Source organism: Balearica regulorum, chromosome 10 (genome assembly GCF_011004875.1).
Source record: "Balearica regulorum gibbericeps isolate bBalReg1 chromosome 10, bBalReg1.pri, whole genome shotgun sequence".
NCBI classification, from domain to species: Eukaryota; Metazoa; Chordata; class Aves; order Gruiformes; family Gruidae; genus Balearica; species Balearica regulorum.
In genome coordinates, this window is record NC_046193.1 from 13,837,198 (window position 1) to 13,857,463 (window position 20,266).

Here is a 20,266-nt window from a genome sequence, read left to right on the forward strand (position 1 = left end):
GATCTATTGCAACATGCTGCTAAAGGAGCGATGAACTGTCACCCCTCATTGAGGTGCTTTTCTGGGCAGAGATGTTACAGCCTGAAGCTTGCACTTGGCATTTGGGGTAATTGAACAAAACTTTCTGGTTTGCGGTCTAGAGAGATCAGACTGGATGATTCCTTCTGGCATAAGCACAAGATTGGGTTGAATTGGGCAGATAAAAGACTTTGGAAGTATGTGCTTTTTCTGCCCCAGGCTGAGTGTGTTCCCCATTTCCCTACTCTTTTGTTGCTGTGCAGGCTTCACGGCAGAGCAATATGTTCTTTGTCTGACAGTAGTCTTAAGTGTGGTTACATGTGCACAGATGCACACATGCGAGCACACAGCAAGCGTTCTATTGCTGGCGGTCAGATGTCACTTACACCGCTAACGCTGTCACAATGAAATATATGTCCCCCTCCTTGCTTTTTTCTTGCCAGTACTATCCTATTTTCCTTGAGCTCATTCTGGTTCTGATCAGACCGCTGAAATGCCCTGCATCTTCTCATGACACAGTGGTCAGGAGTCACATGCTTGAGCTTGTTCTGATGTTTTTCACCTGTATCTCTTGTAGTGCTGGAGGTCTCTGAGTTCAGAGCCCTTCCATGGTGCTGCTGCTATTTGGGCATTACTGCAGAAGTCCAGTGCCTGTCTGGAGCTGCTGGGAGCAGGTCAGCCCTCTGCAGACAGCCTGCTGGGACCATTTGTAAGGGCCAGAGAGTTTTGAGCAAAGTGCTGGGGTTGTGGGAATGGGCTGCTGCCCTTGGCCTGCTCACCCCGTCATGCTACTCTCATCACGTACGCAGCTGTAGCGTGGCTGCTGAGCCATTTGGTGAAGTGCACGTATGCGGGGGGCTGCAGAACTGGGTCAGCACTGCACAGGTGTTTGCTGGCTCACATTAGTCTCTCTGAGCATGGTCTGCTTGGAGCTTTGGGGCTGCAGGCAGGTTCTGTGCCAGCCAGGCAGGCAGGAGAGATGGCCTTTTTTTTTTTTTTTTTTTTTTTTTTTTTTTTTTTTCCCCTCCTGTCTGGTTCCTTGTCCCAGCGTGCCTTTTGTCCCAGAGGATGGGAGGATTGATTAGAGCACCGAGGGAGTCTGTCACTCTGAGGAATGGCCACAGGGCTATTTCTGCTTTGCTCTTGTTCTGGATAGAGAAGCCAAGAGTGTGGTGGGCTCTGAACTGCAGAGCAGCCTTTTGCTGTGGACAGACCCTTCCCATCAATGTTTCTCTTTCTGCAGAGCTGGGACCTTGTGCAACAGACACAGAACTACCTGAAGCTGCTGATCTCCATCATCAATACTGATGGTAAGGCAAACTCCTTGCTCCCAGCAGTCTAACTGGACCAGTCGCTGTCTCCAGAAGAGCAGCTGATGGTATTAGTGCCACTCTATAAAGAGAGCTTCACTTCTCTCCCTTCAAAACAGGGTGATGGTCCTAGCATCTCAGGGCACTAGCTCCCCTTAGAGAGGGACTTGAGACTGAAAAAGGGTTCAGTTGGAGCAGGTTTCTTTCTGATGTGGGGATAGATTGTGATAGTGGGTTGTAACTGGGTAGGGGTATGTTCTGGCTAGCAAAGTGATGTTCATACCTAGTGACTTCATGTCCTGAGCACTGTCAGGACCAGGACAACACATCGGCTGGGGCTCCTGACAACCCAGAACACTCTGAGCAATTTGTGAGCTGCCGTATTCAAGACAAAATGTTCTGGCTTGGTTGCTGAGCTATGCTCTTGAGCCTGGGCTGCGGGGATGGACAGTAGCTTGTCTCTACACATTTGCCATAAAGAAAAGTCATTGCTCTTGTTGCAACATTCTTTTTCTTCCTTCTTCCTACCCTTGCTTGGAACAGACGACAGCGGGCTCCTGGTGCACTGTATATCCGGCTGGGATCGAACTCCTCTCTTCATCTCCTTATTGCGCCTCTCCTTATGGGCTGTGAGTATTTGGCTGACCTGCTCTGCCTCTGGGGGTGATTGCTTGGAGGGTGAGCAACTGTGTCACCAGGAAATTGCGATGGAGTGGTTAATGGTCCTTTTGACTATTTTGGCTTCAGAGAGGGTGTGGATTGGCTTTGATGTGGAGCCCAACATGCTGTCCTCACATTAGGCATGCTGTCACAGGCAGGTAGAGCAAGCTGGGCATCTTAGATCACCATGACTGTTTTCAGTAGATCGTGAATTCCCAAGTCCCAATCCCCAGGGCTGCTGCCTGAAAGCTGTTCTCATTTGCTTTGCAGGATGGACTGATCCACACATCCCTGGAGCCGTCTGAGATTCTCTACCTGACAGTGGCCTATGACTGGTTTCTGTTTGGGTAGGCACACTTAAGTTTTAATCGCATGTGCATCCCTGCACAGCAAGGGAGAAGCCTTCAGGGGGTCATCTTTGGTGTTTGCTCACAACCAAGGGGGGATGTTGGGGCAGTTCCCAGTGAGCTGTGACAAGAGGGACTGATGCCTTTTGTTACCTGGAGGCTCAGGCAGCTGGCTGTTCTTGACAGCTTGTGCTCTTCTACTGATTCTGGCTTCCCATGTGTGACTGAGCTTTCATTGCTCTCTTTCCAGGCACATGTTAGTTGATCGCCTCAGTAAAGGAGAAGAGGTGAGTCTCTGGTCTGGGGCAGTGGCTGAGCACTGCTTTATGTTTTCAGGGTACTTGTTCACAGTAGCAGCGTTCACTGCTTCTGGTAGTATCAGTGGTCTGGCTGGGCTGTAAAAAGATTGTTCAGGGGCTGGAAATACAAGGTAGGAGCCTTGCCACGTCACTTCCCGATGCATAAAGTGTGGGAATGCTTTTATCTCAGGCTACTGTTTGGTTAGTGAGCGCCAGTCCTGCCAGCTCCCCTGCTGTGCCATTAGTGTACAGGTCCCTGCTGAAAGGGCACTAGGACTTGCTGTTCAGCTCGGCAATGAGAAGAGATGCTTAAGGCATGTGTGACTCCTGGGACCCTGGAAATAAAGCTGTATAGTTGTGTGCACTTGTCCTGAGTGCCAGCCCCACTGCCTGGGTGCCGCAGCTGCATGTGGCTTGCATGTCGTTGCAGTCTCAGGGAGCAGCTTGTGCTGGTTCCAGTGTGTGTGTTTGGCAGGGTGTGTCTGTGAGTGCACAGATGGGTCTGGAAGGCAGTTAAGATTAGTGGAACTAATTCTCTTCAAATCTTTCACTGTTTAACAGCAAAAAAAGATTGCTCTGACTCTAGTTGCAGTACACTGCAATATCATTTTTGGATAGAAATCGAGAGGTGGGGAGTATGTCTACTAACCCTGTTGCTATTCCCCCACTCCTCAGACTCTCACAGACTCTCACCTCACGAGGGAATCCCCTGCCTCTGAACAGCAGAGCTGGGACCCTGACCTATTTTCCATCTTTCAGGGGTCCTGGACCCCGGTATTAGTATCATTCCTCCTGTTCGTTCCTTTCCCAGAGCTCTGCTGGCTGGAGCCTGGCAGCTCTGCTCTGCTCTCATGCCTGCTTGGCCAAGGACAGAGTTGGTAGCTGCAACAGGAGAGGGATCGCACGGCTGCCTCTAGCACTCCCTGACCCCGCTGCAGTAGGAGAAGGGCTCAGCTCTGTGCGGGTAGATGGGGTGAATGCCACAGAGTAGAGTGGTGCGTGGCAGGGCGCGAGCTTGGGACCACAGATGCTGCAGGTACTGCCTGCTTCCAGGTGTGATACAGCTGTGGTGCTGAGGTGGAGCATGCGGCTCTGACCCTACTAGTCCTGCTGGGTTTGCTGCTTACCTGGGTGTATAAGCAGCTGCTGGGGGCCATCTCTTTTCTGTTCTGCACTGATGGCATAAGTACCTGCCGTGTGCTTGCGGCATGTGTGCAAGGCATTGATAAGGAGACTTGTCGTACGCATTCCTTTCTGGGCCTCCCCATGGCAGGGAACAGAGGGTCAGTTTAATATGTAAGAAACGGCCCAGGATGGGATGATGGCAGCCCATGGCGCATTGGAGGCTGGTAGCTGCAGATTTCTTGCTATCTCCTTCCTGCCAGCACCTCCCCAGGAAGATAAGAGGCTGCATGGAGCCTCAGGTTCGTTCCTGAACCGCTCTTCTCTCTCCCTTGCTCAGATTTTCTTTTTCTGCTTCAATTTTCTGAAGCACATCACCTCTGAGGAGTTCTCTGCTGTGAAGTCGCAGAGGTAAGGAGCCTGTGCCTGCTGCTGCATGGGCTGCAGAGCCAGGGAGCTTGTTAGTGCTGTTCCTTTGGGGAGATGGAAGCCCTGGTGTCCTGGCCCAGTTTTCTTTAATTTATTCTGCACTCTGAAGGCTGCAAAACGGGGCCGAGGCTTGTGAGGTGCCACGTTGTGCTCTGAAAAACTGTCCATGCTGAAATGTGCTCTCTGCTTAATGACTGTCCGTGGCTGCTTTAGCACGGATGAACCCAGAGATGTGTGCTCTGGCCCAAGCAGGCTGTGCAGCGAGCTCCATCGGGCACTGCTGGGGGGGGAGCGGGGTGGCTGGTTTTTAACAGACCCCTAAACATTAACCCCTTCCTATTTCAGGAGGGGCAGAAAGAAACAAAGCCCACCCTGGAGGCTCTGAATAAGCACATGTCTGCCTGCAGCCTGTTGCCACCCTCTCAAAGCACAGGGGGTGTGGGCTGCAACTGTTAGGCAGGTCGGATACTGCACACCAGCCCTTGCCCCTCCCCTCTGCCCCTGCGCAGCTAATTCCCCACTGCTCTGATAGCTGCTGTGTGCCCCAGAGATCGGGCTACAGCCAGCCTCTCTGCAGCCCTGTACTGTGGCTGAGGTAACTTTGTCTTTTCTTCCCCAGAAGGAAGAGTTTGCCCCCTGGCTTCACCCTGGAAGAGATCTGCATGCTCAGTGAGTGCTGCTTCTGAGCATCAGCACCCCTGGGTGCTGGTTGGTCGCTTGGGGGCTTGGGTTCATAGCATCAAGGTGACTACAAATGGGTATGCTTCCCTTGGGGCCTCCCTTGGGGCCTCAAAAGAATGCAGCCCCAGGGCACGTGGGAAGTGTACTGCTTAAAGGGAGAGAAAGCGAGCGAGACCAAGCTGGTCTTCAGGTAGCTCTGTTTTCTTTTCTCTAGAGCAGAGAGACCGAGGCAGCACCACAAGTCTGAGCAGCGACTTCTCCCTGGGGATGGAAAGTTCCCCTGGAGCAGCTGGGAGCTTCACCTATGAAGCAGTGGAGTTGATGCCAGCAGGAGCACAGGCTCAAGCAGCATGGTGAGGAGATAACCACTCAGTAGGCTGCACAACAAAAGGGGCAGGCTCTGAGCATAGTAGAAAAGATATTTCTGAAATCCCTTGCCCTCCAGGTCTGTTCTCTGTGGTATGGGCTCCTTGTAGTGGAGGGAGGAAGTTGGCTGTCAGAGGTTTTGCTGCAACTTGTGCTACAGAATTTCTGCACCAAAAATTGGAGACCACCCCATGTTAAAGACTGACAGGCTTCTGTGGGGATGCTCCTGAAGTTTGTCCCCTGATGAGAGTAAAGCAGCTTTGTTTCATTTTCACCAGTTTCGCTGTTAAACTTCATCCAGAAAGGATTTCATTACTTCTGAAAGATGGTTCCGAACTACCAGAAAAATGACATTTGGTAGCAGCCTCCCCAGGGAAAAGTGGAGACCCTTTAGCTGCCCTAAAATGAAGCTTAATCAGTTTATAAAAGAGATTACACAGGGGAGTGTCTGCAGTTAGTGGTCTTTGGGCTGTGTGGCCAAGAATCCCATCTAAACTTTAGCTCCTCTAACAGCACGAGGTGTGTGAGCTGAAAGCAGGTTGCTGCCTGCAGCGCTGCTTAGAGATACTTCTGGGGGAGAATATGAAATTCGCAGTGCTCCCTATTGATAGAGGGTCACATAGGACTCGCCTGGGGATGCAGGTGGCTCTCTGGAAGCAGGGACTGGGGAAGGTGTCTGGCAACTCTGCTGCTCTGGGAGGGGTGTTGTGCTTGCTTGTGGAGCTTCTGGTGCTGTTTGGGGATTTCAGAACCTTGCTGTAGGGTTGCCCCTCTCAGTTTAATTTTTCTCTCCTCTCCCTCAGCACATGTGGAGATGCTATTTTATATTGCAATTATTTTAAATTAAATCTGGGTTGTGCTGGAGGCAGTTGGAAGTCCTCTGGGACTGAGCCTGTAGCCATGCTAGTGGCAGCAGCCTTTCTAAAGCACATAGAGAGTCAATTTATAAAATGCTGAAGAGGAGAAGAGAGAATCTTCCTGCAGAATCACAAAATGGAGATGGTGAGTCCTAAACTGTGTTTGTCAGGTGAGCAGCACAGAGTCCTCTTCAACTCACAGAGCCTACCTATCCGCAGCAAAGTGACCACAGCAAATAGAGAATAACTTTCCACTTGCCTGGCTGCAGAGTAGTAAACTGGAAGTATTTATGTTGCTCTGAGTGCTCAGGACATACAGACTAGATCCTGCAGCACAAAACCTACACGTGATTTTCACGAGATGTGAAGTGGCCAGAGCATGCTGGAAGAGATCTGCTGCACTTGTGACTGTCGGGGTTTGATTTTGTGAGGTGTTTTCTAATTCTGGTTTGCTTTCATTCCTGTCGGAGACATCAGGCTGTGTTGGTTAGCTGCTGCTACGGTGGTGGTTCAGGCCCATGCTGAGGGGAAGAGAACTCTGTGAGCCTTGCCATGAGTGCTTAGTGAGGGGACTGAGCATGAGTGTCTTGCTGCAGGCTGTTGTGGCTGTGTAGTCTGGAGAACAGGCAGAGCTTGCTCCTAGCTGGGTGAGCTGGACTGTGCATAGCGTGAGGAGGGGATGTGTTTCATTGTGTTTGTCCTGAAAACAGGTGGCCTCGAGGTCTCCTTGCAGGGAGAGGCATTTGTTTTTCAGCTGTACGAGCCTGTCTCTGCAGGCTGTGCTTGGAGATTTTGGCAGCTATGATAACATGAGATGAATAATGTTTGAGAGAGGCTGTGGTGTGATGTTTGAGGGTGGACACACTTCAAGAAGTGAAGAGAGGATATCGTGCTTCCCACTGTACAAAGAGCCTGTCTTTAGCTGCACTTGCTGACAGTGCTTGAGATCTAAGTCAAAGCTGAGGTGCCCTCCCAGATTCCAGGAAGAACAGCATCTTTTCTCCTTGAGTTTGTTTGCTTTAGACTTTTCCTTGTGTACATAGGGAGGTCTTTGTCGAATTCACTGTGGAGCTGAATGGGGAAAAATTCTTGAGACTCTTCCAGAACAAAAAAAACTGATGTAAGAAAGAAAATCTTCTGAATGAGGAGCAGCAGTGGCATCAGTTAGTCCCAAATATGTGTGCTTGTTTGGCATGTAGCGGGATGGTACTGTGAGCTAAGGCCTGATGTGGCAAAGGACAGTGAATCGTGCCCAAGTCTGAACGTGCTGGCTAGAAGAGAAGCCAGAGTCATTCTGGGCTGTCAGCGCAGACAGGGAGAGGGTTGAAACGCACCTACATCTGGAGTGACTGCCAGCTCTGAGCACACGGTCAGAAGTGTGGTCGGTGGTGCCTGAAGGGAATCACTAAAAGGGAAAATAGCACAGGCATTGTGTCCCTGTCACCCTCATCAGCGTGCACGAACACCCACCTGGGCTGAGCTCCTAGGCTGATACACTCTGTAGAGTTTAGAGCAGATTGAAATGGTCTTTCCCTGCTGGGAGGCCCCTTGCTTGAGACATTTTTACAACTAGACTGAACAAAGCAATCGCTGTATGTGTGTGGGCTGATGTATTCTCCCATCTCTGATTTCCAGGTCATGTGGATGGTGATCTATGGAAGAATGGGCTAAGATAGGTTGAGCTCAGTGTACCCCTGTCACCGAGCAGTTACCTGTGACTCACGGTTCCTTGGGAGGGAGGAGGGCAGGTTCAGTGGGAACAAGAGCTTGTAGCTGCTGGGGTAAAATACGGCATGTTGTGGAAAGGCTTCCTAATTGGAGTATGTGGGAAAACCAGCTTTCTCACCCAAGTTCTCCATCCCACAGGAGGAAGAGCTGTGCATCGTCACCACAAGCCGTGCTCTGGAGCAGGGCACAGCAGTCTGAAGACAGGCTGCCTTCCACAGGGATGGTCGAAGTCAAGTCCTCCAGCTCCTCCTCATCAACCCATTCTGATAACTTCCTGAGGATTGGAAGCAGCCCACTGGAAGTGCCCAGATCCAGGTGAGATGGGATGGAGTAGAGCATTTCTCAGCAAAGCAGGTGTCTGGTAAATGGGAGTGCAGGGCTGTGCTTGTGTGGCTCTGAGAACCTTGGAGCACGTGGGTTTGTATCTACAAACAGGCCTCAGGAGGCCCGTTCCTCTCTAGCCTGACCTTGTGTGAGATGCTGGCCATTAAACAGGAGTGAGGAACTGTGCCGGTAACAGCTGGGTGTCTTCTATTCTGCCTGTCCTCAGCGCATGCCTCAACTCCACGAGCTCTGGCATCTCTGCATCCTGCATGCTTGGAGCTCGCAGCACTTTCTCTGTCAAATGCCTCCACAGGGGTTTGAAATGGCTGTGCTATGTGGGGGAGGAAGCCTTTCAAACCAAGCAGACCTCACTCTGCATCTATCCTGTCCCCCTTTCCGCCTTCTGACCTTCCTGACACCGCAGGGTGGAAAAATTCTGGGTGCTGGTGGCAAGCAGAGGTGGAATCTGCTGGGAGCAAGCTGCAAGCACTGTGCTGGCACAAAGGATTTTGCCCAGAAAGCTCCGTGTTCCTGCTGGGCCACTGGGGAATGGGGACCCTGGGCCTGAGCCTAATCTCATGCCATAACAAAGGATATTCTGGCACCCTTCTGGAGTCTGATGCTGTGGTAGGGCAAAGCAGAGTGGTGAGCGAAGCTAGGGAAGAAAGACCGGAGCCTGTGGAGCAAACACCATGTGTTTAGGCCGACAGGGGATAAAGAGGCTCTTAGATAAGAGGTTGCTGTTAACAGCATCAAACGCTTGTGTAGTCTCTGCAGGTTTTCCGATGAGTCTTTTTCTAGTGATTCCCTTCAGAAACAGCCACCAGCCAAATTTTAGTACTCTCTCATCACATGGAAAATAAAATGACAAACAAGTAAAGCATTGAAAATTCATAAGACTTTCTTACCAAGTTTCTTGGTTCCAGAGAAAAATCACTGTCTGACAGTTTTCATAAATGATGCTAACCATTCTCCCCAAGGAAAGAGATCACTAGGATGGTTTTGAGTTGTTGCGGGGTCCACCTCTACATTTTCTGTAAGATGAAACAAATCTCCCAAGAAGAGAAGAAAATACTGGAGAGAAAACAGCTCGTCTTGAGGACTGCTTTTGTTCACGACAGTGGTGCCACAATTCCTGTGTGTGGTCTCACACCATTCCCAAGACCTAACAGGCTGCTCAGCGCTGGGCTGGTAGCAAGCTTGCAGCAATGCTGTGGAAGAATTGGTTTATAATGCTCCAGCCGGACTCCGCTCTGTGAGAGCGAAGAGGAGAAACAGAGTAGGCAGAAGGGCACAACGAGAAGGGGCTGAGCACACAGTCCCTGTGACTTGTGTTCCAGGGGCTCAGAGTTGGTAAAGCCAGCAATTATCTTTCTTCTGGCTGTGTCTGGATGAGGTGTATGTAAGCTTTTGGATGATTAGTGCAGAACCAGCACTCTGAGGGCTTGAGACAGCAGGCAAGTGTGGTGGGGAAGCTTGTTACTTCCAGGCCAGAGTCCCTGGGGATGGCTTTTGCTTATGCGCAATAAATATTCCTGAGTAGGAGTTGCAGTATTCTGTCACTGTGAGAGGTAAACGTTCTGTGAATTCCACTACAAATATTTTTCTGACCTTTCTACCATGGCACAAAGCCTTTGTAACCCTTCAGCACAGCAAGGTTGCGCCAGTCCACTCCCAATCCCTGTTAACTTCTGTGAACAAGGCAGTGTGAAGGGCTGGGCTAGAAAAAAAATACGTGACGGGAATAGGGGATAAAAAGGGAACAAACCCCTTGGACTGCCTGGAACCAAGGGCACAGGAGAAGAGGATCAGTTGTGAAGCCAAAGCGGTGAAATCAGCTGCACGCAAAGATGGTTAGCCTGCTACACTTGTGCTGGCTGGAGACTGTACACCTGTATGCGCTGATGTCACCTGGGTTTGTCCTGCTCCTCTTGGTGTGCAGGCTGGAGGAAATGAGCCTAGAGACCCTGCAGGGAGTGGGTGGAATTGTCAAGGCAATGTCTGAACTGAGCTTCTCTTTCAAACCAAGTCTTCTGGCACATTTGTGCTCCTTTTCTCCTAGTCCATTGCCAGATCAGCCAGACCGTGCCCTGCCTGCCTTCCCTGGGTAACGCTGCTAGCAGCCCTGCTAGCTAAGGGCTTGAGCAATGCATTACCTTGTGAGACACTGCCATGGCTTGTACTTTTTGGGGCCTGAATGTGATATGTTTTGTCTAGAGAGAGGGGTTATGTCGCTCCACTTGGCTCTGGTCTCCCTGCTTTGACTGTGTTAATCTGAATTTGTCTATTGAGCTCTGTGCAGGTAATGGCTAGCACAGTACCTTCAACCACGATTTCCCATCCTGAAGGAAAGGATGAGTCCCACTTTGGGTGGAGAAGGAATGTATCTGTGATGGAAGGAAGAGGTAAATTCTGTCCCTTCACCCCCTGAAAAATGGTGGGAGTAGGATGGAAAGGCTGGAGCACAGGGACTGATCAGGATGCCCTAAATACCTTTATCTCCACAGTGCTGCTGGCAGGTTAACACCCAAGGCTCTTAAGATGAAGAAACTACTGTACTTGACTTCCTGATCCTCTGATTGTGTGGCCATAGCAACAAAACACTTAACCACTGCAGCAGCAGTTGAGGAAAAATGGTTGCTTGTAAAATGCCAGCAGGCACCCTTCAGGTAGTTGAGGTAAACAGCCCAGTCTGGATGCTGGCAGGCAGGGGAGCTCCGGAGGGAATGCGAAGGCAAGCCAGCAGAGAGAGATGAGCAGGGCCTGGGAGGGGACCTGGAGTGTCCTAAAGGAAGGAGTCAGCTGGTGGGAGCCAAGCCCCTCTCCTGGCAGGACCATGTCAGCAGTCTGCTGTTGCCATTGCCTCGCCAGCCCGTCTTCCAAGTCCTGCTCTGATCCAGAGGTCCTGGGTATCCGTAAATCCCGGGATGGTTCTTGTTAGGCAAAGCGGTACAAAGGCAAATTCCTAGCAGGCTTTCTAGCTTATGGTAAGATCACATTTGCTGAGGGCAAGCATGCATGAAGATACTGCATAGATTATTTGCAGAGTAGGACAAGGTGCTGCTTGTTCTACAAACTGAGAGCTCTGAGTATGGCAGGTAGTGTGCATAGAATCAAACTCCCTGTGTGCGAGTGGGTAGCGGCTTGCAAATCATGGCCTGTGGTTGCATTTGACACTAATAGTCTAAGCATCCCATGACACTGCAGAAAACCCCTGTATCTGTGTCAGGGATTTAGTGTGTGTGCACATAGCACTAATGTGGATTAGCAGCTGGATAATCTTTGATTGAATGTGCTTTTGTTAAGTCAATTAAACAAAACCCAAAGTACTGTGGTCTGAAGAGTTGAGAGCTGCAGGAGTTAAATCATGGAGGATCTGCTTTGCTCAACATCACAGAGAACTCCCTTACTTAAAGGGCTGCAGACGGTTCAGCCGTGGGTCTGGAGGGACTGCAGAGAGAGCAGAGAAGCTGCTGTCCCTTGGCTCTGAGTGTTTTGTTGATAGCAATAAGACTGCATGCGCACCGTGTGTCTTGCTCCTTTCAGCCACCTGGCTTGGAAGCTGTATCTGCGATGTGAGAACTTGGGACAGCAACCACAGCAGGACAGGAATTGTTTACAGGAACGTTTTCTGGAATTATTGCTCGACTATGCCACAAAATGGGCTTGACGTCTGACACATGACTGTGCTGTAATCAAAAGCGGTTGTGCTCGCAGAGGACTGGCTGCTCAGGCTGTTATGGCACTGACACAGCCTGTAGATAACTGCCTGGGATTCAGCCAGGGCTCAGTACAGCTCTCTGCCAAGTACTCCTTGCCAACACTTCCCACGCAAAGGTGGGAAGGACTGCCCTTTGCTCCAGGTTGCCACAGTCTGCCTGTGCGTACAGTACCTACTTAATGCTTCAATTTGAGGCACAGAGCATATGCTGGCAAATGAGCTGCTTCCCAAAGTCCTAGGTGTGTAGAAATATGGCAGGTGAGCGGGGGCCGCGCAGGGCAGGATGAGAACCTCGCTGTTGGCATTTGGCACTCGGCACTCGTCTCAGTTACGTGTTAAGAAAGGGAAGGATCCCTGACTGTTGCTCTGCCTCCGGTATTGGCTCTTCTCTAGTAGGTGAGTGTCCATGTGCTCTGAAATACTCTTGTCTTGTGCAGCATGTTGCATGGGAAGCACTGACCTAATTAAAAGGAACTGTTCCAGGCTAGGAGTTGCCAGTTTATGGCCTGCTAGAGGTCCTTCCTTGTGTGAAGGAACAGCTTGCAGCTCATCTCTGTTTTGCTAATCTAATTTTGTTAATCTTGCACTTTTGAGGGAGTTTCTTCCCACTCGTGGACCTGAAGAGGTGGGTGTGTGAAGCTCACTTTCATTCTCTTTCTGTCTGCCATTAGATGTCTGTGGCAGAGACAGCGACTTGAAGACTTGCTGTATCTCATCTCCCCTAACCATGTCAGCTTTGCTGTAGTCATCCGGCTGCTTCCCAAGACCCTCCGCGCTGCCCTTGTAGCTAGCCAGCCTCTGGCGTGGCTGCAGTGTGGTGTTCTTACAGGCTTGGGGACTGGTCCTGGTGTCCCGGCAGCCCCAGCTTGCTCTGGGGGCCTCACTGAAGCCCTTTTTTGAGCCTCTGCAGCAAGACTTTACCAAGAGCCTTCAGGAGTAGAAATAACAGGAAGACTTTCACCTCTGGCATTGACTGGATTGCACTGGGATACAGTCACCCTAGAGATCTGGTCTTGGTCTCAAGCCAAGCTCAGCTTTTAAGAAGCTCTGCTGCCCTTGCAGTGCCAACACAAGACTTCCCATGCCATGCCCTTCCCTGCCTGTCTTGCCCAGCCTTGGCCCCTGCTGTCTCTCAAGGCTGTTCAAGATGCCTGTTGGTTGTGACACTTCCTCCTTTGAGAAGGCGTTGGGGATAGAGGGGAAGGTCTGTCACAGTGTCTCAGTTCTGCAGGCTGGGCTCAGATATCTAAGCCAGGAGAGAGAGATGACCTGGACTTGTTGCAGAGTCAATCAATTTATTCAATTAATTGACAAGTGTTTATTCTGCTGCCTGGAGGTGAGAGACAGAATTGGTTGCCTGGGACTCCTAGACTCCTGTGCTATTAGGTTAGATATAACTTGACTAATTCCCAGCCGCCTGGAGCAGCCTGAAAGCAAGGAGTGGTGGGGCAGTGGCAGTTCAGCACTGATGGACCCAGTCATGCAATCTCTGGGGTCTGTGCTTTGGGATCAGGTTCCACATTGTTGCAGGTGGATTAAAGACAAGAAACAGGGAGCCTGGGAGCACAGGGCCAGTCACAGAGCCATGTGTCCTACACACCTGCCCTTCTCTGCAGCGTGGCCGGTGCTGAGAAGGAATTGACCTGTTTGTGTGATGTTTCAGCATTGCCAAGCTTGCATGGCTGCTTGACAGGGTCAGGGACCTCAGAATGGGCTAGAGAGCCACCGAGAGTCAGTCTTGCAGGAGGTACATGATCAGCCTATACAATAAAGAATTCAAGAGGCTACTTGATCCACCTCCACGAGGTGGTGTAAGATCAGTCTAATCTTAGCTGACAACCATGGAAGGTAACTGGCAGCTGGAAGCTGAGGCCACACACCCAACACAGGAAACAATTTTCTGCTCACCTTCTTCAGCACAGACTCATCTGACCAGAGTGGTTGATGATGCTGGACAGAGGGACATTTTTACTGTCCCTGATGCCCTGGATCCTGTCTTGTTCCTTCACTGGCCGTGTGGGCAGAGTCTTCCAGGCAGGCTCCTGGTACTACGCTCTCCTTTTGCGAGAACTGCAGAGCTCAGTTCAGTTCTCTTCCCCTGGAGATCCTGCCATAGCCCAAGCCCTCCTCTCCCATCCAGACTTGCCTTCGTCAGAACCTTTGTTTCTGCCTGGCCCCAAACCTATCCTCTGTTCCACAACTCATTACTTTTTCCTGGCAGCAATGATGTCGCTGTCTACTTTCCCTCTGCCAAAGCCCTCTGTAGACCTCTTCCCTGCTTTAGCTCAAATTCTTGTCACTGCGTGTGACACTCCCATTTTTCCTGTCTGGCTGTGCTGTACTCCCAGGGAGGTGACACCCTCCTCTTCCCCCTGTACTGAAGCAGTGTTCCTCTGTGCTTCTCATGTGCTTCTCCCTGGCTTCCTGCACTGTCCCCACTGTGCTTCCAGCATGGCACCATGCTCTGGGCCCAAACGCTCTGCCTGCTCTCCTTCACACTGACTTCCTCGGTGTTATGTTCCAAAGGCAGGGAGAGGGGTAGATGTCACTGAAGAGCTGCTCCCTTTATGAATTCCTTGCATCCTAGGGAAGGTTATCCCTGTCTGATCTCCAAAAGGTCTTTCTAAGAGTACATGCTGCAGTTCTGCTTTCAGTGGCATGCCCTCATTCTGACCGCAGAATTGCATGCTGTAGGAAAAACACTTTTTTGCGAGAAGGGGTTTTCCCAGTGCTTCATGCTTGCAGCACCTCCGTTAACCTCGGTTCATTAAGCAGCCAGAAAACAAGAGCTATACACAGCAGGTGAAGTTCTGCTTTTCCCGTTAACTGCTGGGATGTCCTTCCAGAGCCTGAACTTCCAGACAGTGGTGTTACCCCCGAACTGCAGCTGCGGGAGCATCAGCACTGTGATGGGAAGCTGACATGCAAGGAGCTGTGCGCCTTCCCCTTCCCTGCTTGTGCAGCCAGCTCAGGACTGCATTTCAGACTTCTCCAACTTGGCCGTATTGATCGGGCTAGTTAAATGGCAGGCTTGGAGTTAGATCGAGATTGCGCATAGGTTTCCTGCTGTGCATCTCTCTTCCAGTCTCGCTGAGGTCCTTCTTGCTGTGGGAGATCCTGTCTTTCTAGCTGTTCTCCTGGTCTCTTGGGGAGCAGCTGCAGTGCGCCACTGCTATTCTTAGCTGTGAAGACAGCGTGCAAGTACCTGGCCCGGCAGAGCTGGAGCTGGTGCACTGCTATCTGCCCAGCAGATCTCAGATAAATTATCCAGAAGATCTTGGTAGTGTGTAATTGAGTAGCTCTGCCACAGGCTGTGCTTCCAGCTATGTACAGTCTGCTGTGCAGCAGGGCACAGTAATTGCTTGTTCCCTGGAAGCCAAGAGCTCTGGGTTTGTCTCAAGTGATTGTGCCCTCTTTGAGATTTCGGAGGGACTCCTCAGATTCACTTGTCAGATTTCATGCTTCCTCCCTTCCTGGTGGGAGGCAGCATGCATCAAACAGTTATCCTCCCTTGGCTATTTTTCCTGTCCTAAAGATGTTTTGCCGCCTGGCTTCTGGTGCAATCCATCCTTCAAACATAGGGATGAAAAGATCTTCAGATGCTGGGAGGGGAGGGTGGGTGCCCTGGGGATGTCTTGAGCGGTGACTGTCTCTGTTCAGATCTGGTGTTACTGCCTCAGGAGTGATCTGCTTTCTCACGGCTGCCGGACCAGGGCTCTCTGTCTTCCTCAGCACTAACCAAGTTACAACCTTGATTCTCTGTCAGGCCTTGCTGCTGCCCTGGGCTGTGCTAACAGCTACAACAAGCAACAGGGGGATGCCCCTTCTACAGCACGGCATCCACATCTGTGAGGGATTTGGGGCAAGACGCGCTGTTGCATCTCGCTAATGGGTTTCGCAGTTCTGCATGGCCATCTGCTTCTTCCTGGCTCTGTCCCGTCCGGCTCCCGGTGCGCTCCCGCTGCTTTGTCAGCCCCAGGCGGCTTGGCTCTCCCCTCGCTTTCAAAGGAAAGGCTTGGCCGGGGCCCAGACGGAGCTGCATGTCGCACCCTGGTCCCCGAGTGTCAAAGCTGCTGGCACAGGCGCCGCTGGCCGTCAGCCCAGCGGGTCCCTGGCACCGGCGTTAGTGGAAGGCATGTGGCTGAATGACCTGACTGATCGCGCCGTCTCCCTCTCTCTCTGCCCCAGATCGGCGGACCATTCTCTGCCCGGATCTTCCGTTTCCACAGACTTTGGCAGCTGGCAGATGGTGACAGGGTGTGGCAGTATTCGGGAGCAGGCAATCCTGAGCGCAGACGCCTCTCTCCCTTGCAGCTTCCCGGATGAGTTCCCTAGCACTTGCCTGTAAGTGTCTCACACGCAGGATCTCTCCTCGGGTCTCTCGGCTGGCTGTGAGCGCTGGAACTTTATCACCCTGGCGCTTCTGAAAAAGCCTGGGAGCCCATAACAAGCTGTCCCCTCTTCCCTTCTTTGATGCTTTCCATCCAGATAGTCAGTCACTGAGTGCTCTTTGTGTATGCTGAGCTCAGAAAGAAACCAGCATCTTCTCTGCCTAACGACAGGGGCACTTTGCTTTCTGTAGGAAGAAGAGGCTTTTCTCTCTTCCCTGAAGACACTGAATTTGGGCATAATTGAGTGCATTTGAGGATGCGTGCTTGTCAGGACAGGACTGGTAACCCAGATTTTCTTGCTTTTAGATCTTGCTCATCTCTCTCTCCCTGCTTGGGTCAGATCCTTGCTGCAATAAGAGAGGAGCTTTCCTTCTGTCACCCCCATTCTTGTCTGACCACGCGCAGCATCATTTGCAGGTGCTGCACCTGGCCAGCGCAGAGCAGCAGAGATCCTGCGTCCTGTCGCATCCTGCCATGCAACATGGCTGGGAGGCAAATGTTCCTCCCCAAATAGAAAGCCACCTCTGTGGAAGCTTGAAAGACAGAAGATGCGCTTTAATTGCTGTTAGAGGAGAACCTTGGCTTGTGCCTTCAGGCTTCAAACTCTCAATCTAGAAACTGAAATGGCAGATCAGGGCTGCCGCTAGCTCGCTGTGCTAGAGTTGTGCTGCCAAACGCTTGCGGTCCCTTACCAAGGTCTGAGTACGTGCTTTGGAGGCAGAGGGCAAGTGTCGTGAAAACCAACGTCTCCTGTGAGACAGGCTAGCTGCCCTGGCTCGCCTTCTCCTGTGGCTGTGCGCTGTGCGGCTGAGCAGAGCAGCTGCTCCCTAGTTATGATTAAGCTACAAGACCCATGCATTGGCAGATCGAAGAATTGCGAGGGATGTCGGACATGGCCTGGCTGAGATTTGCCCTCCTCCTTTTACGAGGACACGCTGTGCTGCTTCTGTAGTTGTTCAGAGATCATTGAAGGAGTGGAAGGGACTGAAGGATGGGTGGCTGAAGTTGCAACTGCTTTACTGTGCCCTGAACATGGCTGTGCTTGGCAGCTGCTGATCACCAGCAATTTGTTGCTGCCCTTCTTGGAGTTGGATCTGACGTCAGAATAGGGAATTCAGTAGAGAGAAACGTGATTTGAAGTTGAGCTCAGAATCTGCCTGTGCTGAGACTGTAGGCTCACGTGGTTCGGAGTCTGGCTGCTTGGGACTTCAGTGGGGTTCAAAGGAAGGGGAACAGCGGTGGTGCTTCTCCCTCAGGTGTGCAGCAGATGCTGCGAGTGCTTTGCCCTGCTCAGCTCTTCACTGGAGCTGTGGGGTGCTCGGGGGCTGGGGACCGCTCGACTGCGGGTGTGGGGACCAGGCACTGTTTGGAAGGGATGAAGAGTTCCCAAGGATGTTGTGCTGAGGTTGACCCAGGGCTTCCGCTCTGTGTTCTGCATCAGCTCTGTTTGCTCAGGAGCCCATTGTGGTTTTATCCCAGTTTTTCACAGCCCAGCACAGTACGAGTTTTTGGAAAAATTAAATTCCATTTGAGTTCCCACTTTACATCTCAGCTGGCAGCAGCTCGATGAAGGTACGCTTTTCACAGCCTACTTCTTGTGCTTGTGTGGGGCTTGTCAGGGCTTACTTCGAGCTGGGGCTTTGACAGCCTCCTCTCATCCTGCACCCCAAGCTGCAGACAAGCGGGCAGGCTGTAGGAAGTGTAGTGGGGCAGAGCACCATGGATTTTGGCAAGGAAGCGCGACCTGCCTCCCTGGTTGAACTGCTCAGAGTGAAATTGTGCAGCCAATCTGCAGGGCTCAGTGTTGGGCAGTGGCTACCTGCTTGACCCTGTGCCTTGGAGTGTCTCACACCATGAAAGAAACGTAAAAATCTGAATATCTAAATACAAAATCTGCCCTGTAAAGAGGTGCGAGAGCCAGAAGGTGCGGGACCTAACTGCTGCACGCCCTCGCTTACCTCTGCATGTGACATTTAAGATCGCTGTACTCGGGTGCAAGTAAGTCTTGCTTTCATGTAGCTTATTTTTAATGCTAGCAGGTTTGCGAGTTCCACGTCCTAATTAGGTTGCCAAAAAAGCATCTTTTTAATGTGTTTAGATATGTTGCCTTTTTCCTTTGCCCTCTGGCTTCTCTTTATTATCAGACACTGTAAACAGCGGCCTGGTTGGCTGCCTCGGCATCGCTTGCTGTTTATAGGCCTCCCACCATATCCTCTTGCTGCTGTTTCCGGACCGAAGCTGTTGGCTGTGGGTGGTTAACACTTCCATTCAAATGAGCTGTGCCAATTTATAGCCAGCCCAGGCGCTGGAGAGATTAAAGAGAATTTTTTATGGGGAAGGTTCGCGCTGTGCCCTTGGAGTGACCTTTGAGGAATGTCTTATTCTCTCTGGGAACCACCGGCACATCGCAGAAGCGTGCAGCAAGGACCGTTTCAGGCCGGAGCACTTGGAACAGCTGCCTCTGAACCCTAGTCTTGCTTTCCCTGCTCCCTCAGCTGAAATATAGCCTTCCCTCCTCTCTCTTTGCCCCCCCGCCAGCCCCTAACCAGGTGTGTGGATCAGCCAGAGAGGAGAGCAGGTCCCGGGGGAAGCCATGCCCTACTCTGCACACAGCCCTCCTGCTTGCAGCCGTTCCGGGCAGCGGAAGTAAAACGCTGCTCAGCTCCCCTCTTTCCATGGCTGGAGCACTCCTTGGGGCTTTTGTCACCTTGTCTGCCCCCTCTCATCCCCCCTTTCCCAAAGCCGTCTGTGCTGGCGTAAGCGTGAGAGGCTGGGGCCAGTGAAAGTGAGGGACGGTCGCAAATAGGTTGGAAGCGACTGTCCAGGTATGGCACATGTGGCCAGGCTCCATCTGGGAACGCTGTGCAAGGAGGGGAGGGAGCTGGCACAGGGGCTGACGTCAGCCAGAGCCCGCTTGGCGAAAGCAGCACTTTCTGTATGAACCGTGGCCTCATAAGCACCATGGTGGTGGGAGACACTGGGGGGGCGGGTGGTGAAGGAGACCAAGGGGAGACCAGGAGCCTGGGGCTGCAAGAGGCTCCATGGGAGAGCGTTGGGTTGGGTTGGGCTGGGCAAGGAGGCAGCAGTACCAGCAGCTGTAGTTGGAGCTTTTTGGGGCTGGCGCTGCCTCAGCTACTGGAGCCAGCTGAGCACCCCAGCTGTGCTGCCAGCCTCCTGCCCCACATCAGGAACAAGAGCGGGGATGGGCAGAGGGGTGACTGCAGTTGCTGACCTCCCCTCTCTCTCCTAGGCTGGTGTCGGCGAGCGACCGCGAGTCCCGGCTGGAAGAAGTGCGTTCTGCCTTTCTGGCCAGCTACAGCCGGACCATCGGCCTGAAGGCCGTGCCCCCCAGCCCCTCGGGGGCCATCGGTGGCCTCCTCGAGCAGTTCGTGCGGGGCGTGGGACTGAGAGGCAGCAGCAGCACGCTCTGAGTGTGGCGTTCCTGGGCCGCTGGCCGGAGAACCGGGACCCGGCAGGTCCCCCTGGCCGAGCCGGGAGCCCTTTCCCGGTGTGGGCACTTGCAGCACCCACCCGGCCCGCTGCCGGCCACCCCTGCCTGGGGCTGGGGGAGCGTGGGGGGCTCCGACGAGTCTCTGCAGTAAAGACACCCGAGCTGTGCCCTCTCCCGTCTCCTGTCTGGGCTGCGGGTGGGGGGAGGCGGGCGGCAGGGCTGAGCCGGGGGCGGTGGGAGCTGCTCTGCCGGGGGCGCCGCTCGCTATAAATAGCCCGGCCCACGCTCCGGGAGCGGTGGCACCGAAATAGCACCGAGCCGGGGCCGGGAGGGAGCCCCCGGCGGGGCGGGAGTCGGGGCTGAGCCTTTGCCGCACCGGGCTGGGGAGTGGAGCTGAGTCGTCAGCCCCGGACGGGAGGTCCCGGTGGGGCTGAGCCCCCGCCGCCGCGCCCCCCCACCTCACCCCCCACCCCCCGGGCCCGAGCCGTCGCGGGTCCGGCCAGTCCCCGTTACCGACCCCCCTCCGGTGCCCGGGGCGGCGCTGCCGGCGGGGCCGGGGCCG

The 20,266-nt window shown here is 52.7% G+C and overlaps 1 protein-coding gene across 2 annotated transcripts in view; it reads left to right on the forward strand.

Annotated features, from left to right (window-relative positions):
• MTMR14 (myotubularin related protein 14) overlaps positions 1–19,876 on the forward strand; it is a 33,415-nt gene extending 13,539 nt beyond the window's left edge. The window contains exons 10-19 of one of the 2 annotated variants that reach the window (XM_075762186.1): positions 1,262–1,328; positions 1,872–1,957; positions 2,259–2,335; positions 2,586–2,622; positions 4,097–4,167; positions 4,805–4,854; positions 5,081–5,219; positions 7,956–8,132; positions 16,051–16,206; positions 19,504–19,876. In XM_075762186.1, coding sequence (XP_075618301.1) covers positions 1,262–1,328; positions 1,872–1,957; positions 2,259–2,335; positions 2,586–2,622; positions 4,097–4,167; positions 4,805–4,854; positions 5,081–5,219; positions 7,956–8,132; positions 16,051–16,206; positions 19,504–19,684 — 1,041 coding nt within the window. In that variant the 3' untranslated portion in view covers positions 19,685–19,876. The remainder of the gene's footprint in view (positions 1–1,261; positions 1,329–1,871; positions 1,958–2,258; positions 2,336–2,585; positions 2,623–4,096; positions 4,168–4,804; positions 4,855–5,080; positions 5,220–7,955; positions 8,133–16,050; positions 16,207–19,503) is intronic. The other variant, XM_075762187.1, reaches the window with a different exon arrangement.
• Positions 19,877–20,266: the final 390 nt, after the last annotated feature.